Source organism: Ornithodoros turicata, chromosome 1 (genome assembly GCF_037126465.1).
Source record: "Ornithodoros turicata isolate Travis chromosome 1, ASM3712646v1, whole genome shotgun sequence".
Lineage (NCBI taxonomy): Eukaryota > Metazoa > Arthropoda > Arachnida > Ixodida > Argasidae > Ornithodoros > Ornithodoros turicata.
In genome coordinates this window covers 22,979,642-23,002,165 of record NC_088201.1, presented here as the reverse complement: position 1 = coordinate 23,002,165, position 22,524 = coordinate 22,979,642, and the positions used below count along the sequence as shown (strand labels likewise).

Genomic DNA, 22,524 nt, shown 5'->3' with positions numbered 1-22,524 from the left:
GACTGGAGAACATCGTGCCATGTGGGCGATCGCTTCATTTGCCTGCTATATAGTGGGCGAGGCAACTCAACGAGCCAACTTCGCTCAGCAAACGGCTCCGATAACGTGCATATTATGTTTACCGAGCAATGTTTATTTTGTGACTCGTGTCTTCCGGGACGTGAGGCTTTGAGTGTATCACTTGTAACGAGCGAAACCTAAGCAATGCAAGGTGATGTTGCTGCTGCTGCTCACTCAAATAAGTGAAAGGACGTGAACAGCATAGAACTTGTCGTATTCTCCCTTTTCCTTTTATGTCAAGGAAAATAATTGTGGCGGCCACACATATAATCGTCGGAATCTTTGTTTGTGAATAAATAATGACAGCCTGTTCAGTTTCTGTCGACTTCTTCATGCATATGCTTCTTTTTTTTTTTTATTGTTTGGATACCCCCCTCCCTTTTTTTTAGCCTTCCCACTTCATGGATATTCTTTCCCTTTGGATGTTTTTGCCGCCTGGATCTTCTTTCTCGTTGGATCTAGTTTCCCCCTCGGTCACGTGACCCACATAGTAAATAGTGCCGAAAAATTGTAATTAAGATAGAGTATAAATACTTTAAAATGAAAGTAATTAAGTTAAAGTAGCAAATGCTTCCGAAAGTATTTAAGATACACTTAAGATACTTCGGTAGGCGGTCGTAGAAAGGTACGCGAACGTGAGTATAAGACACGTTTGAGTTTGAAACACGTGAGTTTGATGTCTTCCTGGTTGAAAGCATGTTCTTGTAAGCAAAGCTTGCATTTGACTGAAATATTATTATCGGTCTCCGAAACATATTCGAAAATCGTCCGAAGGTTTGGCTATGGGAGTGAACGCGCCTCTTTCGTTGGCTTCATTCTGCGAACTGACAACTCGTGCAGAATGACTTTATGTCCATAAATACAAAAGCCCCAACAGGGCTTGCGGTGGTCACTGACCGATCTGTCATACACACAACCTACTACACACAAACATTACATTATATATCTTACAAATTGAAAAAGTAGAAGCTTGTCAAGCAGGGGTGTCCTAAAAGGCTAGAACAGAGTCAGAGGGGATATTTAGGTCGGAACTCTGCTGCAGCTACAGGGCACTCATTATAAAACTCTTGCTCTTGAATTCTTATTTTCCAGAAAAAACAAACAAAAAACATTCAGGTCAACGTACGGGGTCGGAATGGAAATTCCCGCAGAGCGAGCATGCCAATGAAAAGAAAAAGAGAGAAAATGGAAAACTGAGAGGCGATCCAAAAAGTAGTTAGAGTATCGAGTAGAAGATACCACAAAATGTATTTGAAATGGAGTACAAATACTCCCCCGAAAAAGTATTGAGTAAGATACCAAGATACCACAAATAGTATTTAAAATACAGGATCTTAAATACAATACTCTAAATACGTACAAGTCTGACGTGACCCCAGTAGATCTTTTTTCGCGTTGGATGTTTGTTCCATAAGCGGTGGTGATTGCCTGCTACTGTATACGGGTATTTCACACGATTTCTGGCAACCTCGCGGCCTTCTACCACGGACCACATTTTACGTTTAGTCCAGTAGCGTAGCCAGAAAAATATTTCGGGAGGGGTTCGATGGGAACTTTACATGGGGGAGGAGGATTTCGCCCTCTCCCAAATGCACTACCAAACGTACGGTTTCGGGAGGGGTCTGAACCCCACTGGCTACGCCACTGCCTTAGTCCCTTGCCCAACTGCAACTGACACAGTCCTGTAGCCTTTCAGTCCTGCTTCAGAAATGAAAACGTGTGCGTGCTCGTCGTCACGAAAGTGTAAAGGCGAGATTTGCACGGCGGCATGCTATTTTTCTTTGTGTGTGTGTGTGCCTGTGCGAAACTCGGTGAGAATGCCACACCAAGGTATAGGAAGTAAGAAAACAAAAAGGAGGAGTTATTTATTTACATGTGGTAAGTTAAGAAACACGCCAACGTTGCGGCGGAGGCTCCGCCTTCGTCAGGACTGAAGAATGACAACAAAAGAATAACAAATTCTGATATTCTTTGTTATGTTTTTGCGTTAATTACTTTACCCATTGGCCCGTGCTCTCTGGACTTCGCTTCTTTTCCCCCCAACACTAGGAATACGTATTTCTCAACATGTTCTGTAACTTTCTAATTCACACCTCGGTCTTAAAGTCAATACGTGATTAAAAGCTAACCAATTCATTATGTCCAATTAGGTAATTATGATGCGTCGGTAAAGTATGAGTGACGCCACAGTGGTCGGTCTCCGGATTAATTTTGCCCACCTGAATATCTATTACGTCCTGAAAAAAAAAAGAGAAAGAAAGAAAAAGCGGCCTTTTCCGGAAGTAATTTTGAGACCCGAAAATAAAAGAACAAAATGGAACGCTTCTTATTTCGAGAAAGAAGTTACAAAATAGTCCGTTTAGAACAGAAAAAGAACAAAAAAATTGTGCTACGCTTTCACACTGTAGTAAGTGCTAAGCCACAAACGCCCGATTCTTTTTTTTTCTTTCTAACAAAGATATGTACTTGCCGTTATGATGTCACGTGGCATTGCAACGTGCTTCGACAATTTTATTAGAACCTGTCGATTTCGCCAAAAGACGGTCGTCACCAAATTACTGGCGTCAAATGCAACATTTGCATTTCGTAGTTTCCCCTTCCTTTTATCTTTATATCTTAAATTTTCACCTTTATCTTCTCATTTCTCATTTCAAGGTTATCCCTCTTTCATAGGTATTTTCACGTTATACCTCATCACATATCCCCAATTTCTTGCTTTCCGCTAATCTTTCCCCGTCGTGATCATCAGTACACAGTCAAGCGCTACTATTGCAAGACGGACACATTTTCTAAATCCTTCTTCTGCAGAACAGCCATTGATTGGAACGACCTCCCCTCACAAATAGCCTATATCACGGCCCATCACTCATCCCTTAGGCACATCAATCAACATTCACCAATTTATAACTAGCATAACCGGATTAGGATTTTCTGTACATTGTTGCCTTATATTCATTGATGTTCTGTTTTGGCTTATGTTTTACTACCTAGTGGTTCATGTGTAACAAGCATTGTACATCCTTCTTTTTTTCTTCTCTCGTCTGCATTATGTCCGTCCTTATCCCACCCCCATGTAATGCCCCAATGGGCCTCTGGGGTACATTGAATAAATAAATAAATAAATATTGTTTTACTAGTTTTAACCGATTTTGTTTAACTAGTACTAGCATGCTTTTTCTAAATAACATATATGGAAATGAATTGCTCTATGGCCAGAGAATAGCCGATGTTCATCCTTTGCGTATTACACTCGATACATCCTAACCTCCGTTAACCTTCATTTCGGCGCACGTTAAAGAACCCTCAGGTGGGCAAAACGACCACTGTGGCCGTTGCTCATGCCATGGCCGCAGTTGTCTCGCGACGTAAAGCTTCCGAATTATAATTAACCTTCGAACTAATAGCGTATCAAGTTATATATCGAATCCAGTACTCTCAACACAGTCTAGCACAGCAAGATCCCTTTCCTTTATTTTCCCACACGCCCACCGATCTGTGTGCGCACCGAAACGTACGCGCACCAAGATGTCATATACACTGGGATGTCGCGCACCGAAATATCTGTCGCCGAGGTAAAATACGGTGTGTGATAACAGGCCACAGGGTTGCCAGCACAGATATGTTGATATGTCTCATTACTTTATTGTCTGACATCGTGTACCGTCAATGCAGAACGGTATATGCAGCACGGGGCACCACACGAAGACAATGGATGGTATCGTGGCTCTGAAATGCAAGTTTACGCACCGTGCAAACAAACGCGGCTGGAAATAGACTATGTCAGCGTATGTGGGCCGCGGGAAACATAACTTACGGATATCCGTTATTTTGCACCCAAACACCACGTCACGCTGGGAGTATGCCCTTCGCGCCGATAAATAATCTCCATTATATGCTGGCGTAACACTCATAAGCGGATGAGTGTGAAACGAGTTCGTGCTTTCACATACAAAGAAAAAAGAAAAAGAAAGAGGAAAATCGAGCTGCTCCGGACATTTCTTTGTACAGTTCATTTTTGTCCATACAAATCCATACAAAATTTGAGGAACACCTTTTACGGTGGATTTGCTCCTCGCCATCAAATACCCGAAGTAATTACTAAATTATTTCACTCCTGCATGTTGCCGGAATGCAACTCATCGAGGTTCAAGGCAGGTAGGGGACTGGGGGGGAGGGTTATGATGGCCAATTTATTAACAAAGAAGCAAATTCTGTAACATGATGAAAGGTGTGTCGAGAAAAAGGTTTTTCGAACACGAAATCCAAACAGAAACTCTTACTGTGATGTTAAAAAACTGCTGTATCTGCATAAAATTTCCAACAAATTATACCTTATCCCATGGTACAGATCCCGACAAAAGTTTACGGAACATCGGAATGGTGTATACAGTCATCCGAGCGATGCCGTTGTTGCAAACAGGAGCAGATAGAGTTACAAACAGATGACTGAATACTACATGCACCTTTCAGTAAGTGTGTTCATTCCCGTTCGCTGCTAGGGTGTCGCTCCGATCAAGATATACGTCGCTGTGGTGTTCCGTAAACTTTTGTCGGGATTTGTACAACTGGTGGTTTTGCCTTAGCTTTGTCCAGCCACCGGCTTTGTATAGCAGGTTCCGCCAGGCAAGTGTGGCTGAGAAAACACTGGTCGCCCTTACATGACAACGATGGGAGTTCGTGCATGATTTTCGTTTGAGTGGGGTGTTGGGAATTCTGTTGGGGGATGTGACCCCAATTTCACCTAACTACTACCGTGTGTATTCATACGATGCATATATCAGAAAAAGTTTGGAGGGTTGTAAATCCATCGGAGGTGTGGCAATGTCCGGAAAATCCCGTCGCTGCGTCACTCGAAAACGCCAATCTCAACCGAACAACTGCAGCACATCCTTTAACGTATTCGGCACAGAGTAACGGTGATCTATCAGTTGAGGAGCTGAGGTGAGCACAAAACATGCAGTTCTGTTTGCCACATGTTTTGTGCTCACCTTTCTTTTCTTTTTTCAAACACAGTAGGAAATTTGTGTTTAGGAACAGAAGGCTAGCCAAGAAAGCCTTCTGTTCCTAAACACAAATTTAGGCCCACATAGCGACGACCGCAATTTTAAACATCTAAAAAGGCTGCGTGCCAAATATGCTTGTTTTTCCTACTTGGAATCAGGTCAGAGTGGGTCTTATACATAGATCCATCCCTTAGTCCTTTACTAACACTGGCTCCAAAATAGACTGCGTAGCAAAACGCATCCAACTCGCGCACACAGTCAAATGATGAAGAAACCTTACGCAATAGAAAAGTCTGGAAATCCTGCATTAGCTACAATAGAAACGTTTACAGACACGTTTTCTTGAGCGCTAGACTTGTCATCGAGCGGAACGCCACAGCCTTGAGGCCGAGAGGCAAAATGAGGGCGAGGGGCGTATTGCTTTCGACCTGCTATTTCAATCTCCAATCGTTGAATCATAAACAAAAATAGTTTTGTGTTGCCTAATTTCCAGTGCATTTGAGTGAATGATTTGTTTTGTAATGAGAAGCACAACGAGAGAGTTGATTTCTATCGCAGGGGTACGTTGTATCCCGCTGTTAAAGACTCGAGCGACTCGAGTCCCTCTCCCTTGCCCTTCTGCTTACCCTCTCATTCTCCTACCGCCTATTGCTGTTCCGCTGGTTTCGCTCACTTCCCACACTTCAGCCACTTCAGCGTACGGTTGGATTTGGTGCTAATACTTGTTGCTTCGCCCTCGTTTGATTGTTTGGTACAAAGTCTACGTCATGGCACAAGGATGCGGGATGAAGTGTATCAAGAACCTTTTGTTCATATTCAACTTTTTCTTCGCCGTGAGTATACCGTCCGCTTTATATATTGGTTGCAAAGCTTTTGAGGCACACGTACAGAATTTCTACATGCACATTATTTCTCCATTTGTGTTTTCTAGAGTATCATGAGTGAAGGTCGGGGAAAGGACGTATATAAACTTACCTTTACACATATGTACATTGTTGAGAACTTAGTTGTGATTACGTGTTATTTGGCGAGCGAGTCGTGACGTGGGTGTGGTATATCGCAGTGACGTTTGAGAAGCCTCTAACGTTACATGACACATTTAACATTGAACGTTTTTCGCCTCACAATGCATGTAGAGTTGCAATCTCATTTCATCATTGTAAGATATCGAATGAGCAACAGAATTAAGCGTCTTGGCAAGCGGTATAGATAAGGGTGGGCGGTGCAAAACTGACTGTTTTCTGTGACAAAATTCTATTGCGAGTTTGTTTCAAACTTTGCCTCTGGCCTACCCTATTCGGCGGCGTGCTCATTGTGATGTGGATACTGTAATTACTGCTACGCACTTGTGCTGCTGCAGTGTACTGCCTGAACGCTAGAATGAGTACGGGTACGGTCGACTGTTTGCCAAGGTTGCCAACGCGCGGAAATGTCGTGATTGGTTGTGATCCAGCGGCCGATTGCAAACACAGCAAACACTTCAACTGACGCCTGGCGACGGCGACCGTACTTGTTGCACAGGTTGCCAGGGTAGCGCTTAAGCGTTTTTGTCGACCTGTTGCACTGAAGTATCGTAAAATGAAAGAATGATTGGAGGAAAGCAAACTTCTTTTGTATGATGTTGCACTAAGTGCTAAACATTGACGAGGACACACACAAGCGCTACGTTGCTTAAATATTTCTTTAGATCCTCCTTTACACTCTCCTTTATCCACAATAAACATGTTTTACTAAATAATCCCTAGTTCTCCAACTTGAGAGTTCTGTAGCAGACAAGCTCATCACTTGCGAGACAAGAAAATGCAGACAGATAACTGAACAAAACATATTTCAAGTGCAAGAAGAACCCCTCCTTCCAAAACATCTTACAACAATCCCCAAAATTTTCTGATATGAATATAGTACGACGATATCTGAGAAAAATCTCTCATGAATCCCAGGTCGCCAAGCAAAAAATGGCAGAAAATGACTGTTCTCACAGTAACTTTGTGTTTTCAGTAATAAATTAACATTTTACAGGGCAAAAATTGAGTGTAATTGTCCTTTATAGACATTATTATTCCAGAGTAGTCATTGATCTGGTATTTAACGAGCCCGATTGCCCAGTTGCTCCAGTGGTAAATCTTAAACAAAACAAAACAAAAACAATATGAGGTGTTGGTTCAGTTGGTGAAAATCCATGACGAAAAGGGAAGCATGATACAGAGAGAACAAAGATGTCCTGTGTGCTTCTTTCTTCGTCCTGTCCGTGTCATGCTTCCCTTTTTGTAAAGAAAAAAAAAAGTTAGCTTTCCCTGAGTCTGTCCTTTTATCCTGATGATCATAGAGTTGGATTACCTATGAACGTCAGGCACTCCAAGACCTTGAACGTGCCCAACATAAGTAAACAAGTTTAGCTTTTAATATTCACAGTTTGGATCATTCATACAGTGTCAGTGTTAGGTCAATTCTTTAGGTTGGATCAATCGGTCAGCCATGCCACATTCTTGTATACAAGTGCTCTAATGGTTACCTTGTATACCCCGCAATAATTAGACCTCACCTCACAGTGAATCCTTCAACATATTCAGACCCTTCATGGGGGTGAGAGCACAGGAACTGACCTCTCCTTGCCTCACCAGCATGTGGGCTGTTGGCATTGGTGTTAGCATCATTAGTGACATTAGTGTAAGCATGAAAAACAAACACAGGAAGCCCTTGTCATATCACAGTGTGTTCATCCACAAGAAACAAAAAACTAATTTAAACCGTTGCATAGAGTTGCATCTCAGTTGCCACCATACCAGCACAGATAGAATATCAAGAAATTGACTTTGTTGTCTGTTTCTTCTGGAATTTCAAACTGAATAATGAGTGCTTTGCTAGCTTGTAGTGAAACAACTTTTTTTTTTCTTTTCATGCATTTTCTGAACAAAGCTGAAATCCTAAAAGTGTAAATAAACTGCATCGCATGTTAGCAACTGCGATCCATTGTAGATGCATAAGTAGTGCAAGGAACCATCTTCATTCTCAAAAGGGACTATACGATGCCCTCCTGTTAGGTTATAATCCTTCACCATTACTAACTTGCAATTGCATCAATTGGCCAGCTGCACCATTCGGGCAGCTGGTTGGAGTCGCCTGTATTCTCAGTACTTGAAGCATCCCCAATTTCCATCTTTGTCTAGTACAAAATTCCCAAAACTGGGTACAGATTTGGTTTGATCCTTTGCAGGGTTGCTTTTGAATTGGGATTGTGCATGATGATTTTTTAAAATGTTTTTCAGGTCTCTGGCATTCTCATCATTGTCTGTGGTGGCTATAGCCTCCATTGGTTCAAGAATACTGGGCCTGTGATTGGAGAGCACTATATAGCTGGCCCTGTGATACTAATTGTTATTGGCTCAGTTGTATTCCTTGTAGCATTCCTAGGATGCTGTGGTGCAATGCAAGAAAGTTACTGCATGTTGATGCTGGTAAGTACTGGAAAATACTGAAGCACAACTCACGTGATGTTGGTGTTCAACCAAACACAATTTTTGTACAATTCACTTCATTATCTTTCCAGTTTTCAGTATTCCTGTTTTTGATACTTGTTGCTGAAATTGCTGCTGGAGCTCTTGGGTTTGCCAACAAAGACAAGGTAACTTATCTGTATAGCTCAGTTCTGACTAAAGCACTCAGGTGGTAGAATCTGGTGTGATTGTGTTTCATAAAAAAAGTGTAGTGCCAGCTGTATGTTATGCAGAATATACAGGAAGAAAGAGTGTGAATAGGAGAATATGGAGGTACAACTGTAAGACAACAATGCTTTATTTTAGTATTTTCATCAACATACACGTATCACAGGCACGCCTCATGGTCCCTTTGAAAAACTATATTTCTCTGGCAAGAAATAAAATACCTATCTACCAGGGCTGTGCGCTTCTCCAGGTGGCACACAGAACACTGTGGCAACAGCGCCACAAGCGGGATAATTGTAACTCTCTGGTCGCTGTCTGCATTGGCTGGTCCATTGGGAAGAGTTCGGATTGCTGCCCTGCAGTAATTTCATTGTGAAATGCACTGCATTTTATGTGGATTTTCGAACTTGAGGGGAAAAGATACTTGTTTCAGCCCTTTGCTACGATTAGAAAGAAGGAAGCTGTATATTAAACACATGTTTGTGGTAGAAAAACACACGAAGATTGAGGTAAAATTGCAGTCATTGTATAAAGTACGCCCTGCTGATGATGAAGGATTTTGCTTACGACATAGAGCTTGCTTCAAGTCAATTTGAATCAGCGCATCTGTAAATTGTACAGTTAGCAATTCGAACATGGTATTACTAGATAGTCCCACGCTCTTCTACACACTTAGCTGGCCGGTGATTACCTTACAATATTGCTATGTTTCTTAATAGGTATGTACAGCTCGCATCAGAGTTAACTTGAACGCCATTCCGGCCTGCAGACCCTGGTGGTGCTTAGTAGAAATAATGGCGGAGGGTGTCTTGGTAATCTATTTACAGTTCGAGGGGTGACCCTCGCTCTGAAGGCGATGTTTTCTGCTAGGCGCTGCCAGGATGGCTCTCTTCCCGCTTCGCAGGCTGGAGCAGTGTTAAAGTTAACTTTGACGCAATCCGTACTAAAAGAAAGCAGTTTTTGTTAGCATCTGTAGGATTTCATTGTTAGTCATACGTGCAGATTGAGGTTTAATTGTCCATCACTGTCACAATAACTGGCATGAATTATGGTGATTGATTTTGACAATGTTTCATTTACCTTTCAGTTTTAGAGGCGGGAAAATGTATTTCCCTAAACTTGTTCAAATTTACTCCCTTTTGTTGTGTACCAGTATATTTCCAGAATACAGCATAGTATACTAGAAACATTTCAAGATAATATGCCATGGCAAGGTTTTTTTTTTATGTTGGATCAGTTGAAATGTGGTGGTATGTATATACAATTAGATTATTAATTATTGATTAAATTCATTACACTTGACAAATGTGAGTTGCATGTGACACGTTCGACATGCCGCTGCTAGGGGTGACACGGATATCGAAATGGTCTACAGTAAATAGAATCAAATTGAATAGCATTAGGAAGCGATTGTGCTGAGAAATAGACACATGCAATTTCGCCATATGCAGATAGAACAAATTCTTCTGCAGCTGTCATTTAAATCATCCCCATAATATTCTGGTTGTTGTAAACCAATGAATTGTAAAGATAGGGGTTCCCATAAATTTAAAAGTGTGTCATATAGGCAGAAATGTGGTAAGTAATATATGATGGTAAGTAATACACCATAAGGATGTGGTTCCTCTCCAGATTCAAAATCTTGCTAAAAAGCAGTTTGAGAGCAGCATGAAAGACTACTCAAGGACTTCTGACAAGCCTAATCCTACAAAACTCGCCTGGGACTTTATACAGACTGAGGTATGCATATCAGTTTACATTTTATAAAACATCTCCTACATTACTAAGATTAAAGTAGGTTTATGATATTGGTGGCAAATGGATTTGCTGGTCGTGTGATCCATGCGAAGTGTGGCACACAGAGACCACGGGTGCATTGTTCTTGTTCTTTGGGGTCGCGGACAGTTGCTTACCAAAATGCTGCTGAGGCTGGACAATTGGTCACCGCCTTTTTCACAACACTTATTTGTGATTTTATTTCGCGTTTATGGCGCTCATATACTTGACTTTTTTATGTTAGCTGAACTTCATTTTTAGCTTTCTAAGTTGTTTCAAATAGAACTAGGAAATCCACTGGTGAAGAGGATGAGGTGAGAGGCCGTCCACTTGCAGGCACGCCTGAAGCGTCTTTGTCAGGACTACCTGCGTCCATGGGGCGTTCCTACAGGATTTTTTTCCAAGTGGGGGGTGCAAAGCACTTCCAGGGGGGCAAAGCGTGCAACCACCTCACCTCACCTCCTTTCCTGGAGACTGACTGTGTAGGAGTACACAGGTTCATATTATTATGACATCTGAGAGAAATCATGACTTGTGAATAAAGAGTGCACAATTTTCACAAGTGACCTTGCCCTCCTCTCGGTACGCCCATGTCTGTGTCACCAGGATCTTCCAAGACACAAGTCGTGGGGAGATGCATCCGCTTCCGAAGCCATTACAATGATGAAAATAAACACTATGTGGTTTCAAAAGCAGCACATGTCTTTGGAAGCAGAGCTTTCTTTGTCCACGAAAAAGGTCTAGAACTCGCAGGGAAGCATAACTTGCAAGATGGCAAGGAAGCAGGCGAGCTGGTGATGCCGGACATCCATAATTAAAACACAGAGACTGAGGGACACATAAACGACACGTCATGTTCAGGGCCAGAGTCTACTTTTTAGTCCGAGGGGGGCACACTCAGAGATATGCGCCACCCCCCCTGCCCGTACCACACAACTTCTTTAGCTGTGTGTTCCGTGGGTGATCCCTAAGCACATGACACCCCAAAACGAAACACTGCACAACGGAATGAATGAAAAGCGTACCATACGGCATCCATGGAACCTTTGATATATTCTATTCTATTGAAAGGATAGGCTTGTACACAATGCGTTAAAGGAGCAGTCTAGAAGCCCACAACTTTGTTTCTGTTTTTGGTCAGTATGGAACGTTAGGCGGCCGAAAACAGTTTTCCCACAATTAGTGCAACCGTAGCTAAATTGGGACGCCTGCAATAGCTCCCCGAACCTCCCGCGCGCGAAACACCCTCCTTCGCCTTCACGGTAGGCCCGTGATGAGCGCCACCATACACGTCACTATGTGACGCAAGTGGTGAGGACGCTTCTCATTGGACTTGGGATCACATGATCGAGGTGAGCAACATCGCCCAGGCCGGAGCGTCTGCTACCGCTTCGGGGACGCCATGCGTTCTCCGGCTTCGTGATGTCCGAAACGGAGGGTTTGAAGGCTGTCCACGACACAACCACAATTTTTTGGGACCGCAGGCACCACAGGAAGAACGAGTGGTGCAGCCCAAAATTAACTGCATTTGTACAGCAAAAACCCCGTGCTTCTCGACAGTGTGCAGCCTGTCCGACAGTTTTCACCGTGCAGTTGGTTCAGTGGCTAACAGGTGGCACCACAATACCGCCGCCATCGCCTGCTTTCTGCTGCTGTGAATTCTGAGATTGCACAGAAGCCACGGATATATTACTCTTGTGATCGTAATCTTATTTTCTCAGGCTGCGTATATGCTTCTTTTTTTTAAGAAAACGTAATATAAATCATATAAATAATAGAAGTCAACAAGAAACAGCTCGCAATGTTCGTAGCAGACGGTTTTTTCTACGAACGAATGAGTGGCTCTACCACGAACGTCACACTAGAGTGGGTGTGGTCTGCAGTTGGAGCGCTCCAGCCTGTCACCGCGGCAGCGATTTTCCGAATTAATTGAACCGTGGTGAAACAACTTTGGACAGAAATATTTTGTGGGAATGCTTTTCACATACTGCTTTACAAGATGACAGCAGTTTTGGGCCATGTTAGATACCACTTTAATGCTCCTTTAATATATGCCTTGCAAAGACCACACTTGTGACCGGCTAACAACAATGCAGCAGAGCTCTACAGACGACTGTCATCGGTTTATGGGACGCCAAACACCATGAACTCCCAGCCATCTGGCTGTCATTTTTGCGCCCCCTTGGCAGACGTCTGGGAGGGGGGGGGCGCAATTGCTTCCCTGTAGACGCCGGCCCTGTTCGTGTTGTGACAGTGTCTTGTATGTGTCCCTCAGGAAGCGTGTTGCCAGGAAGCGTTAAACTTTAGAAAGCTAAAAATTGCTAAAAAAGCAATTGTCTGGCTTCAGCAGTTCTGTGATGAGCAATTGAACCTGTGCATGCAATAAGGGGATAAGTCGAAAAATCCCAAACCGAGAAAAGAGGCCTGATCTGATTGTCCGTCCCATTGACACACATGCATTTCCCGTTTCTTACCCTCCTGTAGCAGGCCATTAGATTGCAATACGGTCCTAAATTTTCTTTGGCAGGTACATACTGGTATGTAGATGTCATTGCAGCAAAAATACTAAAAAGGTGATAAATCGACTTATCCCCTTATTGCATACAGATGTTCAATTGTCCAGCCTCAGCAATTGTCCGGGATCCTGTTCTTTGATGTGCTTTCATGCCACATTCCTTGTGGTGCTTTAATGTTCTACATTGCTGTCATACATACACTCACAGCAAAACCATTGAGCTGCTTGTATTTTGTCTTCAAGCTCAAATGCTGTGGAACTGATGGGCCTCAAGATTGGGGGACACCTACAAATTTGCCACAGTCTTGTTGCGACAGTAATTCTAACGTATGCACATCAACATCTTCCTACCAAAGGGTAAGTAGTTGGATCCTACTGTAATGCTGAGACTTGAGAGTGATTAGGAAAAAAACCTGCAGCAGACTTTTTCTGCAGCTGTGCCCGAAAAAAGCAAGAAAAGCTATTCAAAAGAACACCACAATTATGCATGCATGACGGGGATATAATCTAGGACCCGTGCGGTACCATTGTACCATCCATGCCATTGATATTTTTGCTCCCTCTCACGAGTTTGTTGCAAACATTAATGCAGTTAAATTTTCCTAATACCACTAATGTTCATATCTGTTCTTATCCACTGTGCTCATTTTTGCAATGTATGTTTGTTATATTATGTTATGTTTATGTTAAATTATGTATTGAGGTGCACCAATGAGAAGAACTACAGGTTGTTTTTGGGCACTGTGACCAAAGTAAATTATTATTATTATTTTGTGGGCATCACAGACAGGTCTTGCATCTGTGCAACCATCTGTGCTTTTAGCCAGGAGTTGCTTATGGGAGCTATTCTAAGTAGACAAGCACTGGCAGCATGTGATCTTTGCAACTGCAAAAAAGCATGTCTCAGCAAGATTTCTGCTTTTAAGCTTGTAGCTTCAAGATTCTTGAGTGAGCTATTTCTGTAGAAAAGAAGGCTTACATGAGGATGGCAATGTACATGTATTATGTCAAAGTGCGTGAGGCTGTAGCGGAATGTATCTGCTTGGCAAGATACACTTAAAAAGTCAGCATAAAGAAAGGAATGTACAATAGTATAATACAGGCGAGTGTTTTTCTTTAATATGGTTCCACCGGAAACATGTTTTATTAAACATGTGCTACAACAAGGCAAATAGCTAATTTAATTTCATTCACACAGGCGTGGGCAGCAATGCGCATGTTGCATAGAGAATGGAATTTGAGTTCTGCTGATAGGTGCTCTCTCAGAAAAGATATGCGAGAGCTCTGAGATATATACGAATGGTTTTGGTGAAGCCAATAAATTTCATCTCAGAGACCTGACCTGAACCTTTTATACCACATTTTTAGATACTACATTTTACATATGAAAATACAGCAGAGGTAAATCCAAGAGGTTGTCAGCGCCCAAGATGCACAAGCACAATGAAGTGCATGCAGTGAAGCTTTCAGCTGTTTATTGACACAAGCTTTCATGCAGTGGACTGCATTTCATCAGGTGTCATGCAATGTAGTGATGAAATGCAGTCCACCACATGAAAGCATGTGTCAATAAACAGTTGAAGCTTCACTGAGTCTACTTTATTGTGCATATAAAAAATACATAAATAAATTCTGTCTCCTTGTCTTCGTTGAGTTTAAATAACTCACGTTGTGAAGCGAGTTGGGTTCTCCAGTTCAATCACGCTTTGAACTGTGGAAACCCGAGTTCCCACAACCCAGGCATCAGCCCGTCTGTTCCGCGCACAGAAGGACAAGCAGCACAACAACCAAATCAAGCAAACAAAAAGGGCTTATTACCTTTTCACAAATGAACAGTATTTAGGCCAGCCACACACGAAGCCAAAAAAAAGAAAAAAACTGTCCTTCAGGAGCATTGCGCTCCTTTTTTAATCAGTCCTCCGGCTACGCATAATACAAAAATAATAATAATAATAAAAAAAAAAGAACTGCTAAAGTTTTGCTAAAAAGCAGGACATAACTACCAAACAGTGAAATGCAAAGTGGCATAAATTATAGTGGCAGTATACCTGGTAAGTACTTCAAAGTAGAGCTCTGCACGGGCCGACTTTTCCGGGCCCGACCCGGCCCGGGCGCATAAAAAAATTGGCCCAGCCTGGGCCCGGACCTTCATGTTTTTATGCGGCTTGGCCCGGCCCGATGGCCCAGTGAATAGAGCCCGGCCCAATGACTCAGCGCGTAGATTCCGGCCTAGTACTTCCAACCGTGATGTGCGCGTTTCTAGCGCTTATAAAAAAAATGTATAGGTAAATTTATAAGAAAAGACACGGCCACAAACATACAAGAACTGTCGGTTTAACACCACAACAGCACAAGACCAAATTAAATCCAGAACGCACGCGGGAAAGCGCGTTATTGTTACACTACCAAGTTTTTGTGTAAGTAGAGGATGCTGTCGACAAACTCCTCCTCCCAATCCTTACCCCTCTCACCAAGCTTTGCGAAAGTGTTTGTGAAATACGTGAGGAGTCAGAAGCAATGTAAAGTGGCTTTGAGAATGTTATAGATGGTTGAATCATACGCATAATGCAGTGTCCCTTGCTTGTTTTTGCATGCACAGGAATGACGCAAGCACGTGATGATATGAACTAATAGTCATCCATTGCGTGGAATTAGCTGCGTGACCCAGTTAATCCTGATTCTCAGAAACATGTTTGTCGGCCCAGGCCCGGCCCGGAGCACACAGCCAGTAACAGGCCCGGCCCGCGGGCCCGGGCCCATGCAGGTCTCTACTTCAAAGTACTAGTACTTTTGAAGTACTCAAACGGTCGTATTACCAGCACTGGAGAGCTGTTTCGACCTAATTGGCTGTCCAGTGCTGCTTGTAAACATACACTACGTGCAGGAGCTTCGGCTTATTTTTTCCCCTTTGCTTATTACTTTGTACTTTACTTGAAGTACATTTGCAAAGGGATACTTTGTGCTGTACTTCAAGTACTAATGATGCCAGGTACTTGGAACTTTACCTAAGGTGCTGTGTCAAGGTACTTTGCCCATCACTGGTGCCAACATTCTTTGGTAATACGCTGGAGGGAACGGAGCAGGATGTAATCTTTCCCACGAACACATTAAGTAACAGCGTTTTGACATCAAGCATTGATTTATTTAAGATATCGGTATGCATGATGAGTTGATGACAATGCAAGCAGAAGTAAGAAAATGTTAGTAAAATAATGAGTATATCTCAGCTACTCTAGTCTCTAATGAGTATATCTTTTTTGAGTATAGTACCTACTTTTCGTGGCACCCAGATCGCCACAGGCCTACGGTATGCAAATCAAGATCGCAAAGAAATGAAAATAAGTTAAAGTTAAAAACACAACTCACAGCTGGGGTCTAACCCAAAACACACAGACACAAAGCGCATAATCAAACGATTATGAACATCGTTGTACCACATTCACATGTAGATGGAATTTTGAATAACATTTGCAGCATATACGAGGCAGTATTAGCCCTCGAGTAGGGTGTCCACACCTTTCATATCGTCCTTGTCCAAGTGCCTTACGAAAAAAAACACAAAAAAAACACTGAACCGTTTGCCGAACCGGTTCGGAACAGTATTTTTCATTAGTTCTGTTTCAGGTTCAATTCCAAGATGGCAAAAAACAGAGGTTCAGATCCAGTTTTCGGTTTGGTTTGGATCCAACACCCTGGTACAAACTATGCATGCAACTAACCCATTTTACTCTTAATATGCACCATTTCTACATGTGGAGACTACATGTTAGATTGTATCACATATACCATATTAGCATTGAAGCTAGTGGCACATACTATTAGTGTATTTTACATAGGGTTCACATTCATCTACATGGAGTTTTTTCATCACAATGTGTAGGGCTGTTTTACCACCCTCAAGGAGAAGCTTGAGAAGTACAGCCTGTATGTTGGAATCGCTGGCATTGGCATTGGTCTCATAGAGGTAAGTTTCACCCGCAACATGCCTGACATTTCTGTCAAATTTAATCTTGTTGCCTGATAATGAAGGTGGGATGCTGGAGTGTTGGTGGATGCCCTTGTCAGGCAGAGACACGTAATTATTAGGCAGATGTGTGATTAACCGCTTATTTCTCATCAGAGGTGGACTTTTATATTGTATCAAAAGGGAAATCAGCTACCAGGTGCTTCACTCTATTAATCACATTCCATTCCTTCTACTCTTTTGGGTTACGAGATTTAGCAATGCTTCACTGTTTTCCCGAGTAACAGGGCTCCCCTTGTTCCCCATAACCTGCCTGTGGTCAATAACATTAAGCAATGTCAACAACGAGAATTAGCCGAGGCAGGCCATGAAATATGGATGACACAAACATAGAAGCCTTGAAAGCCCAGAAATTAACGAATTAAGCAACTCCAATTTGGGCATGAGAGAACTGATGTTCTGAGGCTGGAACAACATAGAAGGGACAAATACATACAAAGCCTCAAAAGCCTCATCTTTCATCCAATTTGGGGTTTTGGTCCCCCTTTGCAAGGGAAATGAACAAATAAAAAACGAAAATATAAAGGATACGAATATTAAGGAATTCTAGCATGTCACCTTTTCTGTTTCCTTTGCACTCCTGCAGAATGTATGTTCTGCTGTGGCACATTCCAAATTCTGATGTCCAGAATCCCTCTTAATCCTCTTTCTGTTGCCACTTGATGTAGCGTTTGTGGCTGTCCATAACAGGTAGCAAGGCAAGACTGGTAGGCAGATCAGTGACAAGATCTTTATTTTCCATCAGGGGTGTGCTTTCATTTATCAGCAGAGCAACCTTGGGCTGCCCTGTATTATCGTATAGGGAAGTACTTTTGTTACGAAAATGTGCATCAGGAGGCAAACATGATACCCATGTTGTGTACCATGGTACATAAACTGGTGGTCTGAAGAACAGAAAATGCATAATTAAATTTTATCATGACTAGATGTGAAAGAAGTGACATTCTTTTCCTTGATCAGAACAGATACACATGTACTCTGTTTTATGCTTTCTGCTTCTCCATTCCATTAAGCCAAGGCCACTCACACCATCGCTAAATGTAGTACAGTCAAACTCCTTTACAACAAAACTCAGGGGACAGCAAAAAAAATTTGCAGTAAAGGTATTTTCATTAAAAAGGATGTCCATTATTGGACCTATAGGGCTCCAGTGGGACCGCAAAAAAGTTTGCTGTAGTGGTATTTTCGTTAAAAAGGTGTTCGCTATAAAGAAGTTTGACTGTATTAAACTGCTATTCGTGGCCTCTTGGCTGCACCAAAAATATGCACAGTTTTGCACACTCCCTCGAGAATGTTCTCTTTAGTAGTTGAGTATGTGTGTGAATATCTTGTGTGCGTCGAAAAGCGGAAAATCCAATGATTTGGTAACAGTAGCTCGAAGCAAAAACCTCAGGTTGGGAGCTGCCGATAGTTTGAACAGAGAAAGATTTGGAATTCTGAGAAGTCTCTGTTCAAAATGTTGACAGCTCCTGGCCCATGCGCTTTTGCTTCAATTCATGTGTGTGTGGTCCTACAACTTGGTCAATGCCTGTCAGGATCTCGCTCAAGTTACTAACAATGCGTCTCAAACTTTAGTGCTAGTAAACTAGCTTAGAGTAATTCATACTTATGTTCAATTTTACAGATAATTGGCATTGTGTTTGCTTGCTGCCTTTCCAACCACCTGAAATGAGTAGGTGAGCTGAGACATCTTTGACTGACTGTCAGTGAAAGGACTCATGTAAAGCTGTTTATCACTTCGAAGCAAATCAAACCCATCTTTCCAAATGATTGAGCGCATTATTTTACAAATTAATCTTATTCACCGTGCCTTATTCTAATATTTGTGCATGAGCACACTGTATTTAACTAAAGTGTTACAAAGCACTGACAATCGTATATCTTTCTCTGTTAGTCAGTCCCATTTATAACAAACTCCATCACCCGAAATTGTTCGTTAGCTTGCTGTTCTGGTCGATTCGTGAGAAATATTACCCCCAAAGGAAAGGCACCATTTTAGTCCACAAGGTTTTAGGATGGGAAAATTGATGCCCACCTGCTGGATTGCCATGAGAGCAGTTACATTGCATGAGAGCACAACCCTCTGGCTGTGCTCACTAGACTGTGTAGTACTTGCCATTGAGAGGTGCTTGAACAGTGGCATAACTGGGCTATGCGTCAGCCTCACCCCATAATGGATCCCTTTCTATACCAGACAGTATGCGTACATAACAATATCATACCACACGCAGAAAAAAAATCATGCTCACAGAGGGCCCCTCATGTCGCTGCATAGAACGGGAGGTACTGGTGCAGTGCATCACTCCATTGCGTCGCTTCACCCGGTGCATTTCAAGTGGGTTTGTGATAACTGGGACTGACTGTTGTTGACGCAATGTTACATGTCTGGTTGTGATACTTCAACTTTGTGATCATCCTTTTGTCACAGAAGCTATGACATATTTTGTGTAACAGTATTTCAGGTCAGTGACTTGATTATAAGGCCCAAAAGAAATATGCGAAGTTATTGAGAAATAAACCTGAACATAAAACTTCTATTCTGTGTTACATAAAGATAGAAAAACTGCACAAGAAGTCCCCTTGTGCTTTGAAACCCTTTTATAGTTATACCCTAGTTATAGTACTTCTATTGATCTAGGCAATACACTTTACGCAAGACAAACAGCTGTGCGCTTTTATCGTGGTCGGCCAGACTTCACAATTTTAATAGCGGTACCACGTCCAAAACAAATTTATATCTGGTGTAATCACATTCTTTTTTGGTAATTGAAATGTAGCATCAGTATCAATGTGCTTCATGCACAAAATAGGATCAAATTGGGCACACCATCCACCTTTTTGTGACATTATTGTGATACGTAAAAAAATTATGATCTGTACCGCGTCATAAGATACCGTGTTTGTGGGACCTTTGCAAGTAAAGTCTGACTTTCTTGGGGTAAACCAGATTTCTTCCAATTATTCCCTCCTCAAATCAGTTTAGGACCAGTACGGGTTAAACCTGATTTCTCCCCAAATTCCAATTATGTATCTCACGGTATCACACATGATGTACACTACGTATTTAGTAGCAACCATGTCTCATGTAAATATTAGTTGGGTGCAACAGTGAAATAACGTGAGGCACAGTTGACCCGTAAATGCATCTATAACTGCGGGCCGTTGCTGGCCAAAAAAAAAAAAAAAAAAGACTACCACCCAAATGTGTCAATAGCACCAGATTTCACCCCAAATTAGAAATTTAAAAATAGCACCCAATTTCCCTTTGAATCCAGGAAGGGCATTTAACACAAAAAAGCCATGCTATCTATAATTAACGAAGGTTCTGAGTATCAGTGAGTATCTGTACTGGTTTATATAATTTAATAGAACAGGAAACTTGGCAAAAGCTTTCCAGCACCACTTTTGCAAGTGTGTATGCAACTATTATCATTGTTTTCTGCATCAGTTTTGCTTTCTGATATAGTTTTTCCAACAGTCTCTCATCCCTGAACTATATCGCTGCATTTTGCCTTATTGATGTTATATGCATGCAAAGCGTACCTGGGATATGGAAGATCGAATGGCCTCAAAGTGATACGATGACAAAAGAAATAAGATGCATAAAATAGCAGTATGGCAGAAGTTAACGAGAATGTCAACATTGTGGAGGAGGCTTGGGAAAAAAAAAGGTTTTTGCACCGGGTCTCCTCTCACACGTTCACATTACTGGTAACTTCCCCGAGCACTTCATTAAATAATCTATCCATTAATGAACAGTTCTCCCTTTGTCACTTCCCCTATTACTGCTATCCGCATCTTGTTTGTTTTGGACTTAAACACATATACTATACACTAACATGGAACGTTGTGGTAGTCTGTATTCTGACATGGTGGTATAACAGCAGCAAGACAAAACAAGGACAGAAAGAACAGCACACAGGACGACGTGTCGTCCTGTATGCTATTCTTCCTGTCCTTGTTTCGTCTTGCTGCTGTTATACCACAATGTACTGTAATTTTCAGTGTATAACACGCACCCGTTGATTTCAACGGGACTTTGACCCGTCATCACCCTGTACCGTAATTTTCGGTGTATAACACGCACCCGTTGATTTCAACGGGACTTTGACCCGTCATCACCCTGTGTGTTATACAAGGTCACTGGCAGTTCTATGCAGAAATGTATCTATGTATAGCATGCACTCATAGATAACACGGATGGCCTTATTTTCCCTACTCTTTCGTGTGTTATACATGAAAAAAGTTGGAAAAATAGGCCATGCGGTGTATAACATGCGTGTTATACATATCATAATTGTTCAAGAAATGCACTAGCTCAGTCAGTTCTTCAGTTTGCAGTGCAGCACATATTATTTCTATCCTGAAATATTTTTGCTTTGTGCTGCTAAATTTCAAGTTGTCAGTTTTACTGATATGCGTTACCGCTGGTGCCTCTTTGCCGCTGTTTTTAGGGGGCATGTGGCGAGAAGTGTACAACAGTTTTTATGATAGATTAAACAGGTAAATGGGAAATGTTATTGCAATGTGTGCCTTCAAATTTATTAGATGAAACTTGTCAAACTTAATAGAGGACAATTTTGAACGTTTGTCAGGTTAATTTGGAGGTTAGAAAATGTGGACCTCAGGTTTGATATGGGCGGGGGTTAATACTAATCCTCAGGGAACATATCAGGTTGACCGCTGTGGCAGCTAGCACATGTTTGATATCAGGTAAAAGCTCCCTGTATGTATAGTGATGTTGCCGTAGTTATGAAGCCTTTAAAATCTATGGAGATGTGCATCAAAATAAAGTATAATATTTACGCCATTATGCTTATGTGCATAGAGTACAATGACAACCCAAAGACTTGTATACTATTTTGAGAATTATTTATAGCATCACGAGGTTGAAAGCTATTTAGCATTGCTTGGTTGAGAGGTTCAGGGAGATGGCACAAGATATCTAATGGAAATCAGTGAAGGCAGCAAAGAAATCATTTCTGGCATATCTAAGTGTACAAGCTCAATACAAAAATGGTTGACATTCTGAAGCAGTTTGCATAAGGAAACTTTGTACATGCAACTTCATAGGGTCTTCTTGCACTCAGGAGTGCTGGCTATTCTGTTTATACTTGCTGGTTTTTCTTTCCTCGCTGCATGCCCCATTTAAGCCCACTGTATATTTCATTCATATCAGTTTTCAAGTTCCAGCTTCATTTTAAACACTGTAAACATTTAGCAATCTTTGTGTTTGAGATATACAATAACCCGTGGAAAGGCAACTGGGAGTTTTATTCATTCTTTCATTATAGAGATGTTTGCAGCTTTGTACTTGTGTGCAGCTAGTGTCCAAAGTGGACTTCCTCTGAATGTTGATGTGTTTGTAGCAAATAAGTTGCATGACCAGCTTCACTGACATATCGATGACATGTAAAGATGCTAGTATATTTCGGGCAATAAATGTTAACTGATTCCCATACATTGAATGGCAAGGTTCTTTTC

General features: G+C 41.9%; 1 protein-coding gene across 1 annotated transcript; it reads left to right on the top strand.

Annotated features, from left to right (window-relative positions):
• The first annotated feature begins 5,698 nt into the window (after nt 1-5,698).
• On the top strand, nt 5,699-22,501 carry LOC135377650 (23 kDa integral membrane protein-like). Its single transcript, XM_064610239.1, has 7 exons — nt 5,699-5,896; nt 8,330-8,518; nt 8,611-8,685; nt 10,358-10,465; nt 13,260-13,373; nt 16,897-16,980; nt 18,665-22,501. Exons 1-7 carry the CDS (start codon nt 5,831-5,833, stop codon nt 18,710-18,712), a joined length of 684 nt encoding a protein of 227 aa, XP_064466309.1. The 5' UTR covers nt 5,699-5,830; the 3' UTR covers nt 18,713-22,501.
• The last annotated feature ends 23 nt before the right edge of the window (nt 22,502-22,524 follow it).